The sequence below is a fragment of the Capsicum annuum genome, chromosome 10 (genome assembly GCF_002878395.1).
Source record: "Capsicum annuum cultivar UCD-10X-F1 chromosome 10, UCD10Xv1.1, whole genome shotgun sequence".
Lineage (NCBI taxonomy): Eukaryota > Viridiplantae > Streptophyta > Magnoliopsida > Solanales > Solanaceae > Capsicum > Capsicum annuum.
The window spans coordinates 12835756-12849867 of record NC_061120.1 but is presented as its reverse complement, the minus strand read 5'-3'; the positions used below and the strand labels follow the sequence as shown (position 1 = coordinate 12849867).

The 14112-nt window shown below is 32.1% G+C and overlaps 1 protein-coding gene across 2 annotated transcripts; it reads left to right on the top strand.

The window, feature by feature from the left end:
- The first annotated feature begins 340 nt into the window (after positions 1 to 340).
- LOC107845726 (protein IQ-DOMAIN 9) lies at positions 341 to 6906 on the top strand. 2 transcript variants are annotated; one of them, XM_016690195.2, is made up of 6 exons: positions 341 to 386; positions 3042 to 3143; positions 3603 to 3752; positions 4481 to 4708; positions 5748 to 5861; positions 6218 to 6906. In XM_016690195.2, the coding sequence occupies exons 2-6, from the start codon at positions 3072 to 3074 to the stop codon at positions 6560 to 6562; spliced, it is 909 nt and encodes a 302-aa protein (XP_016545681.2). In that variant the 5' UTR covers positions 341 to 386; positions 3042 to 3071; the 3' UTR covers positions 6563 to 6906. The 2 variants fall into 2 exon arrangements, with proteins under 2 accessions (XP_016545681.2, XP_016545680.2); XM_016690194.2 differs by having other exon boundaries at positions 342 to 551.
- Positions 6907 to 14112: the final 7206 nt, after the last annotated feature.

Genomic DNA, 14112 nt, shown 5'->3' with positions numbered 1-14112 from the left:
TCGGGCTTGACTTTTTTAATAAAATAAAAAATAATTTTAAAATTTTGTGATCTTAAATTAAATATATATCAAATATATTAAAATATTATTTAATCTTGTGATCTTAAATATATCACATAGAAAATTGAAACTAAAAAATTATTAAAAAGGTAAACGTTCATGTTTTTTTTTTAAAGGGACTAAAAAAGAAGAGTTCAAACAAATCATTAAGTAAATTTAACTTGTTACTTAATTTTTTATACATAAAAATTAGAAAAAAAATGGAGTAACTTGCTAGCAAAAATCAAGTTTATGTGAGTGTATAATATTTTATATATTAATAATGTATAAAATTTAGATTAGGCCATGGCCAATCCACATAATTTTTTCACACACAAATGACAAATGTATAGTAACTACCCTTTTACTTCATTTTCTTTTTGCTTTTACATTATTTCTTCTCTTCCACTCATACTACTACTTTGCTTTACTTTACTGTCATCACTACATTATTTTTTTCTCTGTGTTTTCAAGACACCCTTTTGCCAGCAAGTTCTTTAGCTACTATTTTGGTATGTTCTTGAGTTCTTGTACCCACAATTTATTTACTTCTTTCCTTGTTAAATAAGTGGTTCTTTAGCTTTTTTTTTTTTTAAATTATGATACTAAATAAATGGTGTTTTAGATAATTAAGAAGATTTTAATCATGTTATTCTGTTAAAAAATCATTAAAGAGTTACTATTTTTTTAAGGTATTTATTAAGGATAAATTAGTAAAAATTACTCTTTGTTTTCTAGGAGCTAATAGTTTAAGGATGTGTTTAAGCTAAAACAATCACTTATTTAGTAACGGAGAGAGTAGTTTTTTTATGTTCAAAGTTTCAAAATTACTTTTTTGTGTTCTTGTTAATTTCTGGTGTAAATATGTATTTGGGTAATGTTTGTTTGATCATAATTTTTACCCAGATTTTTTTTTCCTATGTTCAATGTTTCAAGATTTCTTTTTTATTGTGATCTTGTTACTTTTTGGTCTAAATATGTATCTGGGGTATTCTTTGTCTGACCAAAGTTTTTGTCCACAATTTATTTCTTTATGTTCTATGTCTAAAGATTACATTTTTATTGTGTTCTTGTTAATTTCTGGTGTAAATATGTATGTGTGTGATCTTTATGTGACCAAAATTTGTAATGGGAAATGAGGATTTGTGTGTGTTGATGCGGGAAAAAAGTCAATAATAGTGTTAGTTCATTGGATTATTTGCTCTGTGCTATTGCTTCCTTAGTGAAACTAGAAACAAAAAAGGGGCTTTTTTTTTCTAATTTTTTTTTTCTTTTTATTGAGCTGAGGTCTATCGGAAACAACCTCTCTTCCTATGAGGTAGTGGTGTGTTCCACATACACTCTACCCATCCCAAACCCCATTTTGCATTTTGTGGGATTACACTAGGTGTGTTGTTGTTGGTTTTTTTTACCTATTAATAGAGTTAAGAGAGTTAGAGGCGGAGCCAAGATTTGAACTTTATGGGTTCTAAATTTACTATAGCGATATCAAGTGTCAGTAACTGGGTTCTGAATTATAATTTTGTACATATTTGATAAATTTGTTAATATAAACATATTAGTGCTCTGACCCTGATTATGCTTTAAGTGCAGCAGATCATCTGCAAATTTTCTTTTCTTTACTCCTCCCTCGGAGCTCCCACCTTTTTTGCTCTCTTGTTGACTCAAACTTGCAACCTTAAGGTTGGAGGTGGAGGGTGCTTACTCAGTTACTCTGAGCAACCCTCTGTTGTCCATCTGCAAATGATCCTCCTGCAACCTGTCTATTTTATTTTAGAGATTGGGATGAGTTCGCATGGTTGGCAATTGGGGTAGGGGGTGGGGGTGCATAATGATTAGTTTGAATTTTATTACATGTTTGTGTCTGTGTGAAGAAATTCGTTAATTATATGTTATGCTAATTCTGGCTTATTATCCTAAAACAGTGGAGTGTGTCGTGGACACAATGATGCTCATTGCCTGGATCGACCTCTGTTTAGACAAAATCTTTGACCTATCTACTCGGAGTTTTTTTTTGTTGTGTACCCTAGTGATATATGGAGTAATGCATATTAGACCATAAACATATATATATTAAGTAATGCTTGATCAAATATTTTGCAACACCTTATGGCATCTATGGTTGGTGAGGGAATGATTAATTTGGAAAAAGGCTTGGGAGGTATGTTCTTATTCTGAATAAAATTACAAATAGGCCTGTGCCATTCAGATTTGCGAGATGGTTATAGAAGTTTGACATGAACATCTTTTCTTGCTTGTATTTCACATAAGAAGAGGATTGCTAGTTGCTAGCAGAAGCGTTTCATTAAGCAGTAGGTAACGTGTTAAGTACATACTTTGGTGATGCTATATGCAAGGTATCAGATCATTAAGTATTATATTTGTTAATGTGCTGTATAGTCTATAATTAAAACTTTCTAGGCTGTTTCATGTGTCTATTTTAAGGTTATGGAATAATTCTTCCTTCTTCATTGGCCCACCAAATCATTACATCACTTGTATTCACATACTTATTCCCATGAGCTGTAGTTATCTTGCTGTTACTAGAAAAGTTCCATATAATATAACAAGTGCTAAGCTGGCAGATTTTATTGTAGAACTTTTACTTCGGTTGTTGTTCTGCATAGTGATTGAAAAATTATGCCTCAAATCTAAGTTAGTCGTGGTTGCCTATGTGAATTCTCATTATATCCCGCTGTTTGTACCTTCCTTGAGAGAGTGTAGTCCTCCTAAATCTCACTTTCCTAACTTCCCAAAGTTGTTAAAGTAAAATAAATTGAAATCAACTACTACTTATTTTCATTTTTTCGGTTGAAGTCACATTTTCTTGTAGCATAAGAATTGTATTTGTAAGTCCAATTCTTCCTTCTTGATGCACAACCATTTGAAATGTCGTCATTTTCTTCCATCCTCGGATTCAAGTATGTATTAGGCGTGGCATATGAAAAGTAGCAAACTTCTTAACTAATACGCGTTCCTTTCAATTTTGTTATGCCCTGCAGGTTAAGACATAGATATAACAAGCATCAGCAATGGGTTCTGATTGGCTTAAAAATGTAATCAGTTTGAGAAAAGCAAAAGATGGCAGTTCGAAAAGAATAAAGGTAAGCTTCCTGCTACTTATCGTATCAACATTTTTCTTTAACTTATGGATTTCAGAAGCTAGGGATCATTTATATATCTTAATTTCCAGACAACGCTGAGATTTACATAATATTACAGGTATCGTGGACAAGAAAATACATTTGATAAATAATAGTTTGTTTAAAGGTTTAAGTAAAAGTCATTTGCTCTCTCAGATTGATTCTTACAATGGCCTCGCCATTAATTCCTCCATGTGTGTGTGTGTGTGGCTTGACTAAATGGTTGAAAGAGTTATGTATGGCGGTTAAAATAAAATTGAAGTATTCTTAAGACGGGAAGTGAAATCATTAGTGGATAACGGGTACACCCTCATAAATAATGATTATGTTATTGCCCGTTCTTCAGTTATTTTCGAGAGTAGCTTTCTTCCCTAGTACTAGACAAGATCAATCATTATTCGTAATTTTTTCTTGAGACAGGGAACTTCTATTGGACGCAAGGGGGATGCCCACTCTCAGAAAGAGCCTTCAAGAAGAAGTGGTGCTTCTGTCAAAAAGCACAGAGAAATGGGAATTCTTTCTGAGGATAACGCAGCCATAAGGATTCAGACAGCTTTCCGTGCATATATGGTAATATAATTTGCATAAAGATTATAGCAAACTTCATATCAAGCCTATATAATTCCCGAGTAAATTCCTCTTTTGATGTCCTTTTCTTGAAAAGCAAAATGTTTTATGTCTTCGCAGTTATGGAGTAGCGTTGCTTTTACTTTTCTGATTTCCGTAATGCTAGTTGGGGACACGAAGCCAAATTTAACAAACCAATCAAGGGAGCACATATTAGTAGTTCATACTTTTATGCGTCGGAAACAGACCAGTTGTTCCCCCTCCTCAAGCCAATAATTTTTGTTGCTTTCGTTTGTATCTTTTTGATGGATTTGGCGCAACAGTGTAAATTGACTATACTTTTGACCATGCCTGGACGTAACATTGATTTATTTGATGATTAGGTATTAAGGTATCAAATAATATTTTGGATTCATGTTGACAGTTAGATTGATGCTCTCTTAGTAGTGTTAAGCTTGTCGTGACATGAACAGCAGAAACGAGATGGAGAAAAACAGTAATGAGAAAACATTAAAATGATGCAGTTCACACCAAAATATTTATATCATAATCATAATGAATCATGCTAAACAATGTAAAACCATGTTAACATAATTTGGCTAATTTCGTAAGTTATAATTTGCAGTAGTGATGATCATGTCATGAGTGCCCTAACTTGTTTTCCTAAAGTTATTCAAAGAAATTTCTAGAACTCTTTCTATATGTTGAATATATTTTTCCTCCTTTTTCAGGCAAGAAAAACTTTGCGTTGCTTAAAAGGAATATCAAGGTTACATGCCATGACACAACGCCCTTCTGTGAGAAAACAGGCTTCGACAACCTTGAGTGCACTTCATTCATGGAACAGGATACAATCTGATATTAGAGCTCGCCGTGTTCGTATGGTCATAGAGGGACGTCTTAAGCAGAAGAAGCTGGAGAATCAACTGAAGCTAGAGGCAAAGCTTCATAACTTTGAGGTTACACTTAGCCATTTTCTTCTGCTCTTGACTGGTTTATACTAGATTTGCCATAAAATATTGAAGTCTTTCAAATCTTTCTTTGTTAGTACTCCCTCCATTTTCAATTTGTTTGCCTGGTTTTACATGTCACGAATTTTAAGAAATAAAGAAGACTTTTCAATTTTGTGGTCTTAAACTAAAGATATATGGAATGTAATGAAGTCCTTTAATCATGTGCTCTTACACACCATATGGAAAGTTAAAATTAAAAAGTTGCCAAAAAAGGAAAGAGATATTCTTTTTGAAATGACTAAAAAGGAAAGTAAGACAAACAAATTAAAACGGAGGAGTACTAGTTTATTTATTTATTTTTTGTTATGGTCTTTACCTGTCAGTTCTGTTCACGCTAAAATTAAAATATTTCCCAGACAACACTGTTTGGTTGCAACACAAGTTTAATTAGACAAATGAAACAGAACATTGTTGAAGGAATACATGCAATCTTGTTAATGAAGAAACTATGAAGTACGAAGGAACAAAATCTCTACTTTGAGATATTTTTGGTTCTTATGAGCTATGATTCCTGTAGTAGTTCTTCAGAATTTGATGCCTGAACTGATTTCTAATTAAATCAACTTGTTATGTTGGTACAATTTGAGGGAATTAAGTTGCCTTTTTCTTTTCTTACATTCCAAATATTGGTTTTGGTGTCACATTCCAAGTCCTATGTGGGAACTCTATTGATCTTCCTAGGGGGTGGGGTGGAAAAAGAAAAGGCATGTTGTAAGAAGTGGGTTTCAACTCGTGCTAGTTAGAAGTGCCACTCAAAATGTTTTAAAATTTGATATATCAACTCTTATGGTGCTCAGACTCTCCAAAAATGTTGTCGCACGCATGTGAGATCCTTAAAAAAAGCACTATTGGAGGGTCTGACATGTATCCGCAGATATTTTCTGAAGAGTCCGAGCAACATAAGTTTAACTTCACAAGTTTTTTGGCTCTGCATTATGCAGTATTCAATTCCATTACTTCTCTAACACGAGCTAATGGCTGACAGGTAGAGTGGAATGGTGGCCCTGAAACAATGGAAGTTGTTCTATCAAGGATACATCAGAGAGAAGCAGCAGCAGTGAAGCGGGAACGAACTATGGCGTATGCATTTTCACATCAGGCATGTTGATTTGATACGATTCTCTAGGTTATTATATAGCACTCCGTTTTGTCCCAAAATAAGTGTCGTTTTAGCCAAAAAAAAATTGTCCTGAATTAAGTGTCGTTTTAGAAATTCAAGACATAGAGAGTAATTATTTCCAACGATATCCTTACACTAAATAACTACTTAATAGCATTCAATTCTCAAGAAACATCTAATAAATAGGGGTAACTTAGTAAACTGTACCTTGTATTTGATGTTTTTCTCAATGATCGTGAAATGAGCTAAAGCGACACTTATTTTGGGATGGATGGAGTATTTACATTGTTCATTTCATAACAAGAATCATCATCGCTCGGAATATTTTGTCACAGTGGAGAGCCAATTCCAACCCAATAGTCGGATCAAGTAACCATGAATTAGGCAAAGCTCATTGGGGCTGGAGCTGGACAGATCGCTGGATCGCTGCACGGCCATGGGAAAGTCGAATTCCTGTTCAATCAAGTCCAAAAAGTGCTAACAGGACAGCACGGAAAACTCCTACCAGTAATAAAACTCAAACAACGAAAACACCAGTTTCTGTTAAAACAACTTCAGCCAATTGGAAACGTGCTATGAAGCCTAGAAAGCTATCATACGAAGCAGCAGATAAACTAACTGCGCAGAAAGGAATCAACAAAGTTGAGACAAGCATTGACAAACAGGAAGCGGTATCTTAAAAGCAACTGAAAGAAGGTAATATGTTCAACCTTAGATGTGTTTCTACAGTTCCCGGGAGGATGAATATGTGTCTGAAAAGTGAAATTTTGCCTGTGTTCCTTTTGAATTTTGGAGTTCTTCCGAGCTTATGTATATGAAAGAAAGAAAAAAGTTATTCGTCGGTTATAATGTGTATAGATAAAGTATTTCGTTGTATAGGTTCAAAGCTCAGAATATGCAGTTTCAATGTTCGTTTTATTCTGTTTGTTGCCAATTTTTTTGGCTCACAAATGTGTTTCGTACATAATGTAAAAGATAATGCAGATTGTTTTTGGTTATAGTAACATCTTTTTGATTGGTGATACTTTGTTATTTTTGGTATCTGTGTTCATAATCAGAATATCCGGAAAGCAGGAACTTTAGTTTGATTTAAAAAGACAAAACAAAATAAAATTATTTCTTGTGAATGAATCTAATTCGTTCTCTGTTGCCCAAGGTATATGAATTAATTTCTCCCAAAAAAGAATGGAAAACTATTCTATAAAAGCGACACTTCAATTTATAGAACAACGGTGAAATCAAATGACGGAGCCAATCGAAAATATTGCCGAAGAAGTTCAGAAAATTCAATGTAGAAAACTGAGGCTGCTACTACGAATTTATAGCCAACGAAAAGGTTATATGAAGAGGTACTTGTTCTTGTTATGGAATGAAAGAGACAAGAAAAAAAATTAAATAGAGACTGAAGAGTAACTCTTGATGTTGATTTTTTTCACTAATTCAAATAGAAGATTACATCTCTATTCACAAGAAACTAAGTATAAAATAAATAAGAAAAATATGATATTTTTCTTATAGCTATTAGAGTAAATATTCTGCAATTAATAAATCCTACATTTAAAAGGAAGTAAATAATATAAAATATTCTTAGACTAAAAAGAGAAAAATAAAACTTTTCTACTATTAATGAAAATCATAAAATAAAAGAAAGGTAAATCTCAACATTCCCCCTCAAACTCAAGTTGGATACTCCAACTTGAGTTTGACCACTTAATTATTCTTAAAAAGTGCATTTTTTCTTTATTTTGTTGCAACAATCTAAAAAAGTGGGTCTTGCTCGTGTTTATGTTCTTCTTCCATAAACAGTGCTTTTGAATTGTCTTGAGTGTCTTTGAACTTGCATACTTTTGTGACATGATCATTTTGTTTGCAACTTCCACATAATGCCTTTTTTAGCTATTTCACATGCAATGATTTTAGTAAAAATTGAATCAACAACTGAATTTTGAATTATAATTTTTGCTTTATATTTTTTCGATTTCTCTTCTGAGTGAAGTTTGATTTCGGCAGCAGAAGGATTTGCTGGAAGTGGTTGTATATGTTTGTCTTCCTTTACAACTTTCCACAAATCATAAGCTTCAAGATAAGATCTCATATTAACTGCCCAAATTTGATAATTTTTACCAGTGAAGGTTTGTGGGGGCGTTGAAAGAAAAAGTATTGCTTTTCATGGTTTGAAAACAAGATTTAAAATTATATGGGTTAAAAGTTGATTAAAAATAGCCCTACGTTAAAAATAAAAGTAAGGGTTAAAAATAGTTTTACGTTAAAAATAAAAGTAAGATTAAAAGTAGGTTGAAAATAGGTATAAATTAAAAGTGGTTGAAAATTTTTTCTTCAATAAATTCACAGATCCATGAGGATCGATGAAGGCTTTTGATACCACTGTTATGGAATGAAAGAGATAAGAAAGAAAATTAAACAGAAACTGAATAATAACTCTTGATATTGATTTTTCACTAATTCAAATAGAAGATTACATCTCTATTTATAAGAAACTAAGTATAAAATATACAAGAAAAATATGATATTTTCCTTATAACTATTAGACTAAATATTCTGCAATTAATAAACCCTACATTTAAAAGGAAGTAAATAATATAAAATATTCTTAGACTAAAAAGAGAAAAATAAAAATATTCTATCATTAATGAAAATCATAAAAGAAAGGTAAATCTCAACAGTTCTATCTTATTGGAGAAGTCGCAATCTATCAGAAAGGTCACTAGCATTGAAAGTGAAAAGGTGCTATTCAAATTGCATCCTTTCTCAAAATGTTTTTTTTGTTGAAACATCTATTCATTTTTCATTTGCACATCTTAAAAATCCAACAGTTATACACATTATTTTTTTTCTTTTTTCAGTTACTGCTATGATCCTATGTTGGTTTCATATACAATATATATATATATATATATATATATATATATATATTTATACACACACACTCTTTAACGTGGCCTCTACTAACAGCTGAACGCCCAAACTTTCATTGTAACCATCTAGACATTTCAACTTGACAAAAATGTTCTCACAAATACCTTAACTATGAAAATGCACATAGATACCTTTAAGTGCATTCTGGATGTACATTCTCAAAATTGAGATGTTTGCGGAGCTAGCTTAAACCAAATGAATATGGAAAACCACTAAAAACATTTATACCACACCTCACATAACTCATACCTCTTCATCTTCGTAAGAAAACTCATGATTATTTTATTGGAGACAAGAAATTGTATTTATGTGAGATAAGCATCTTGTATCCCTCTGAACTATGATCAAAATTGCTACGGTCCACTTCAATTTTACAGGGATTCTATTACCCTTGAACTCAATTTTAGCATATTTTGTCACTCTTTTCTGCTGATTTGGCACATTTATTACATACAATGGGGCTCACATCAAAAGTGCCACATCAGCTAAAAAGGTTGACAAAAGGTGCCCCATCAGCTAAAAAGATTGACAAAATTATGCTAACATTTAGTTCAGGGGATAATAGGAGCCGCGTGAAGTTGGAGTGTGTCGTAACCAATTTGGTCACAGTTCAGAGGATACTGGATGCTTTACTCTATTTATGTAAAGTTCTTATGTTGGGTTTGGTTATTTTATTTTCTATTGCACTTGAGCCGAAGATCTTTCAAAAATAACCTTTCATCCTCCCGAGATAGTGGTAAAACATGTGTATTAGTAGGCATGTTGTTATTGTTGTTACAATTAACAGAAAAGATTGTTCGAGTGCAAAAGATTATCATCTTTGTTATAAATATATTACCATATATAGTGAATGTCTACTTTACTATATATAGTGAATGTCTATTTATGGAAAAGTTTGAAACCCCAAGGTTAGTTTTCCTCTATAAATAAAGGGGGTTTCCTTCATTGTAATTAACTCATCAAGAATTCCTCAAGAGAAATAATAATTACTCTCTCCATTCTTCTTTTCATTCTTCTTGTTCTTTGTTTTATATTTCAAAACACGTTATAAGCACAAGCAAGAAATACTTACATTCTTTCCGAGGTATATATATGTTTGAGTTTTAATTATGTTTTAGCATTTAGTTTGGGTAGAACGGGTAACATAATATGATTTTGGATAGAGTTATGGTCTCGGAGATATTTGATTTCTTTTCCTGAAGATTCAATTATCTAAATTCCCTAGGAAAATTATTGAGTCTTGCTTTTTAAAGTTATAACGGCAGAGACGGTAATTTGGCAGCATTGTCACTTATACCTTATGTTGTTGCATATCATTAATTTCAATACTTTTGTTATTATAACTATTTATTTAAAGATGTCTATCAAAAGTGACAGTCTCATACATTAAATACCTCACAGTGCTTTGTATGTATACTTGAGTCCTTGTAGAGTTAGCCAACAATATTTGGTCACGAGCAGTGGTTAGTTTATGTAATATAATCACTGCTAGTGATAGTATTTTCAAAAGGCTCATACGTGAGTTCTAATTATTATTGATTGAGGTTAAGACGGTGGATTCAAGTTTCATCGCATTAAAAGGGTAAGACATTGAGTTAGAGTTTCGATGCGCTATGATAAAATATTGGGTTTAAGTCCCATCAATTTATGCCTAAGACGCCTTTATATGGATAATACGTTGAGTTTGAATCTCAATGCACCATGTTGATGATACCATGATGGCTAAGGCGAAATAACGTGTTTTTGATAAAAAGTCATGAAACTTATCCATTGAATATGCTCCATTCCATGAAGTGAATGTGGTAGCAATATATAATAAGTTCGAATGATGACAATTTGCTCCATTCTTGAAGTGAATGCGATAGCAATATATGATGTACTCTGAAAGATATGTTAAGAGAAAAATTCTCCACATTATACATATGCCTCGATTTGCTCCTGAAGTAGCAGTATCATGAAAGAAGTTATAAGCTATTAACATTTGATAGGCTTAAGGCACAATTATATTTCATTCTTGGGGAATGAGAAGCTTATTAATGCAACCGTGCACTTGATTGTGATGGTATCACAACTCACCTCTGAAAGAGGCTGAATGATTGAGAAGAGTTATTTTAAAATATGCTTCTAAAGTAGTAATCTGAAATTTATTCATGTAATAGTAAATCTGAAATTTACTAAAGCAAAAAGCACATGCCATGGTAAACTTGAAGTTTACTAGTATAAAAGTTCATAAGTTTATATGAACGATTGTGACATCTCGTAGATGTGTATATTGAGTATTAGACATGTATTGAAGAACTAGAAGATTCTTCAAAAATTGTTGATGTTTCTTGTTCTCATGATAAGTTGGTTGGACCAACTGATATTAGGATTGGATCCCTTAAAATATGAAAAATATGAAAGGTGAATAAGGGTCCATTCACCTATCATGTGATATGTTAAAATATGCATCAATAAGATGATCACATGTACATTCATTGTCAACCTACAGTTTGACATTCATAAAGTTGCTTGCTCAATAAAATTGAGGTAAGAGCATAATTTTTAGATCTTGTAATCAAGACAATTCATCTTGATGATGATGGTTTGGCATTGAATGCCTTCGATAAATAGCTAAATTATTGCTAATGAGAACAAAACTTCATGTAGTGGTTTGAAATATGATATGTTGCATACAATAGCAGTTGTTTGCATTAGACCAATAAATTATGATTATTTCTTTCCTCTCAATTGGTTCAAGGTCAAGAATTAACTATTCCATCTAATAGTTTTGATGTGCGGTATACGATTAATGAATATATCATAATGCACAAAGATGAATTCCTCAAAGAAAATGGAGGATGTATGTTAGTTTTCCTAAAATAAGGGGGAGATTATAAGCAACTAAGAAATATGTGAGGAATTATCATCAGATCCTCATTCAAAAGACAATTCAAGTTAAATGTCGAAAGCATCTCATATTAAACTGCAAGTGCTCCTATTTTATGTCCCTAAAGGACAAAGCTTATGCATATGTGAAGCGTGGTAGACCAATCAATTTCAAATAAAATAACCCTTGAAAAGGATAAGAAGCAAATAATCATAATAAGAAGGCAATGTGCTCTTGAAGAGCCTACGACATAACACTTCATGAAATCTTATGAGAGGTTCAGGTACCTAAAAATAATGAAGTAATGAGAACTCAAAATGTTATGTCACACTGTGAACCAATACGATATGATATATCATTAATATCCTTGTTACAATATTGGCGCAATATTGTGAAAGATCACGAGGATCTGAATTCTACATATATTTAAGCATCCTGCGTAGAAACATTAATCAAGTAACGTAAAAGGATGCATATTGGTAAGCATTAAACTTATTTGAGTTACAGTCCAGACACTTGAAGATGTCATACATGAAATGCTGAATATTGTCTCTTGACAAAAATTACCTGAAAACTTCTTTAAGGATTAAAAATGTTTGAACCATATAAAAGTTTCTAAGAAACTTATTTATAATCCTTATATTGTATAATCTTATGGCTTGAAAATTATTGAAACTCTTGGAGAGTTTTCAAAAGCAATAGATTATTTGCTGAAATGAGAAATATATCAATTTGGATTGGTTATGAAGTACCATATCTTAGTGCAATTGGTGTACTCATGTATCTTGCAAATACTACGAGGCCTATAGCCTTTTTGATTAATTTGATAGCAAGGTATAGTTTTGCTCCTACTAGGAGACATCGGAATGAGATCAACCTCATATATAGTACCTAAAGAGACTATTGATATGGGCTTATATTATTCTAAAGTTCCTAATCTTATTAGTCATTTTGATGTTGGGTACTTATTTGACCCGCATAAAGATCGGTCTCAAATAGGCTATGTGTTCATATGTAGTGGTACTGTCATATCTTGGAGATATACAAAGCTGTTTATTTAGCCACTTTATCAAACCATGCTGAGATAGTAACTATTCATGAAGCAAGCCGAGAAAGAGTACGGTTGAGGTCTATGATGCATCTCATTCGAGAAAAATGTTATTTGAAATGTGACAATGTATCCATAATTTTATACAGAGATGATGCAGTATGCATAGCACATCTTAAGGGAGGATTCATAAAAGAGATAGAACGAATCACACTTTATTTAAGTTTTTCTATACACATGAGTTATAAAAGAATGGTGATATTAACGTGCAACAGATTCATTCGAGTGATAATATGACTGATTTATTCACCAAGTCTCTTTCAGCTGCAACTTTCAAGAAGATGATGCATAAGATCCGGATGCAAAGGTTCAAGGATGTTCTCATTAAGGGGAGTTAATACGCGCTGTACTCTTTTTCCTTTACAAGGTTTTGTCCCATTAGATTTTTCTTGTAAGGTTTTTAATGAGGCAGTTTATATGTGTATTGTTAGAGATGTGTACTCTATTTCCTTCTTTAGATTTTTTTCCCCTTGAGTTTTTTTCTAGTAAGGTTTTAACGAGGCACATTATCTATCTATTAGACATTCAAGGGGGAGTGTTATAAATATATTACCATATATAGTGAATGTCCACTTTATGAATGCCATATATAGTTGAGTGAAGACATGTTTCCCTTCTGAACTTGTCCACTCAACTTACTTTAGCACTTAAACTTAAATTCTATTTATTTACCCCCCTTAACATCTTTAAAGTGTATTAAAATCCTTCCTTAACTGCCTGCGTGTAAACAAGCGCTATTGGGTGCATTAAAACTCAGTTTTTGTCTATTTCATTTCTTTTAAATATTCATTTAAAGAAAAAAAATGTGTATATTTGTAAAAAAAAAATCACTAATATTATATTTAAAATCTAAAGGAATTTTTTTAAAAGAAATAAAAAAATAGACACCTTTTATTCTTTCTTCTCCAAAACATCAACAACACTCAAATTCCTCCATTAACAACCTCAAATCCATTCTCCATCAACACTCTCCTTCAATTTTTTTCATTTTCCTCCATTAACACCAGCAAAGAACAACTACAAAGACACTAAATTATAAACTTTTCTCCATTGAACTCCATCTCAAACTTCAATCCAACTCCCTCAAAATTTGGTCAAAAATTGAATTAAATTGATGATTTTGTCTTTGAACCACTTATCATCAATGAGATTTCTTTTGATTTATACTTTTGAATTTTTTTGTTAATAAGATAATTTTTGAATTACTTTTTTAAATTTAAAAATTAAACCAGAGATAAGAAAAAGAAAACATCACAAGCCTATTTGTAGGGGTGGGGTTGCGGTGGGTGGGGGTTGAAAAAAAGGGAGGTATTTTT

Coding starts and splice junctions, on each gene's coding strand:
- LOC107845726 (XM_016690195.2), top strand. CDS start 3,072: ATGGGTTCTGATTGGCTTAAAAATGTAATCAGTTTGAGAAAAGCAAAA. Junction 3,144..3,602: donor GCAGTTCGAAAAGAATAAAG/GTAAGCTTCCTG, acceptor TTCTTGAGACAG/GGAACTTCTATTGGACGCAA. Junction 3,753..4,480: donor CAGCTTTCCGTGCATATATG/GTAATATAATTT, acceptor CTCCTTTTTCAG/GCAAGAAAAACTTTGCGTTG.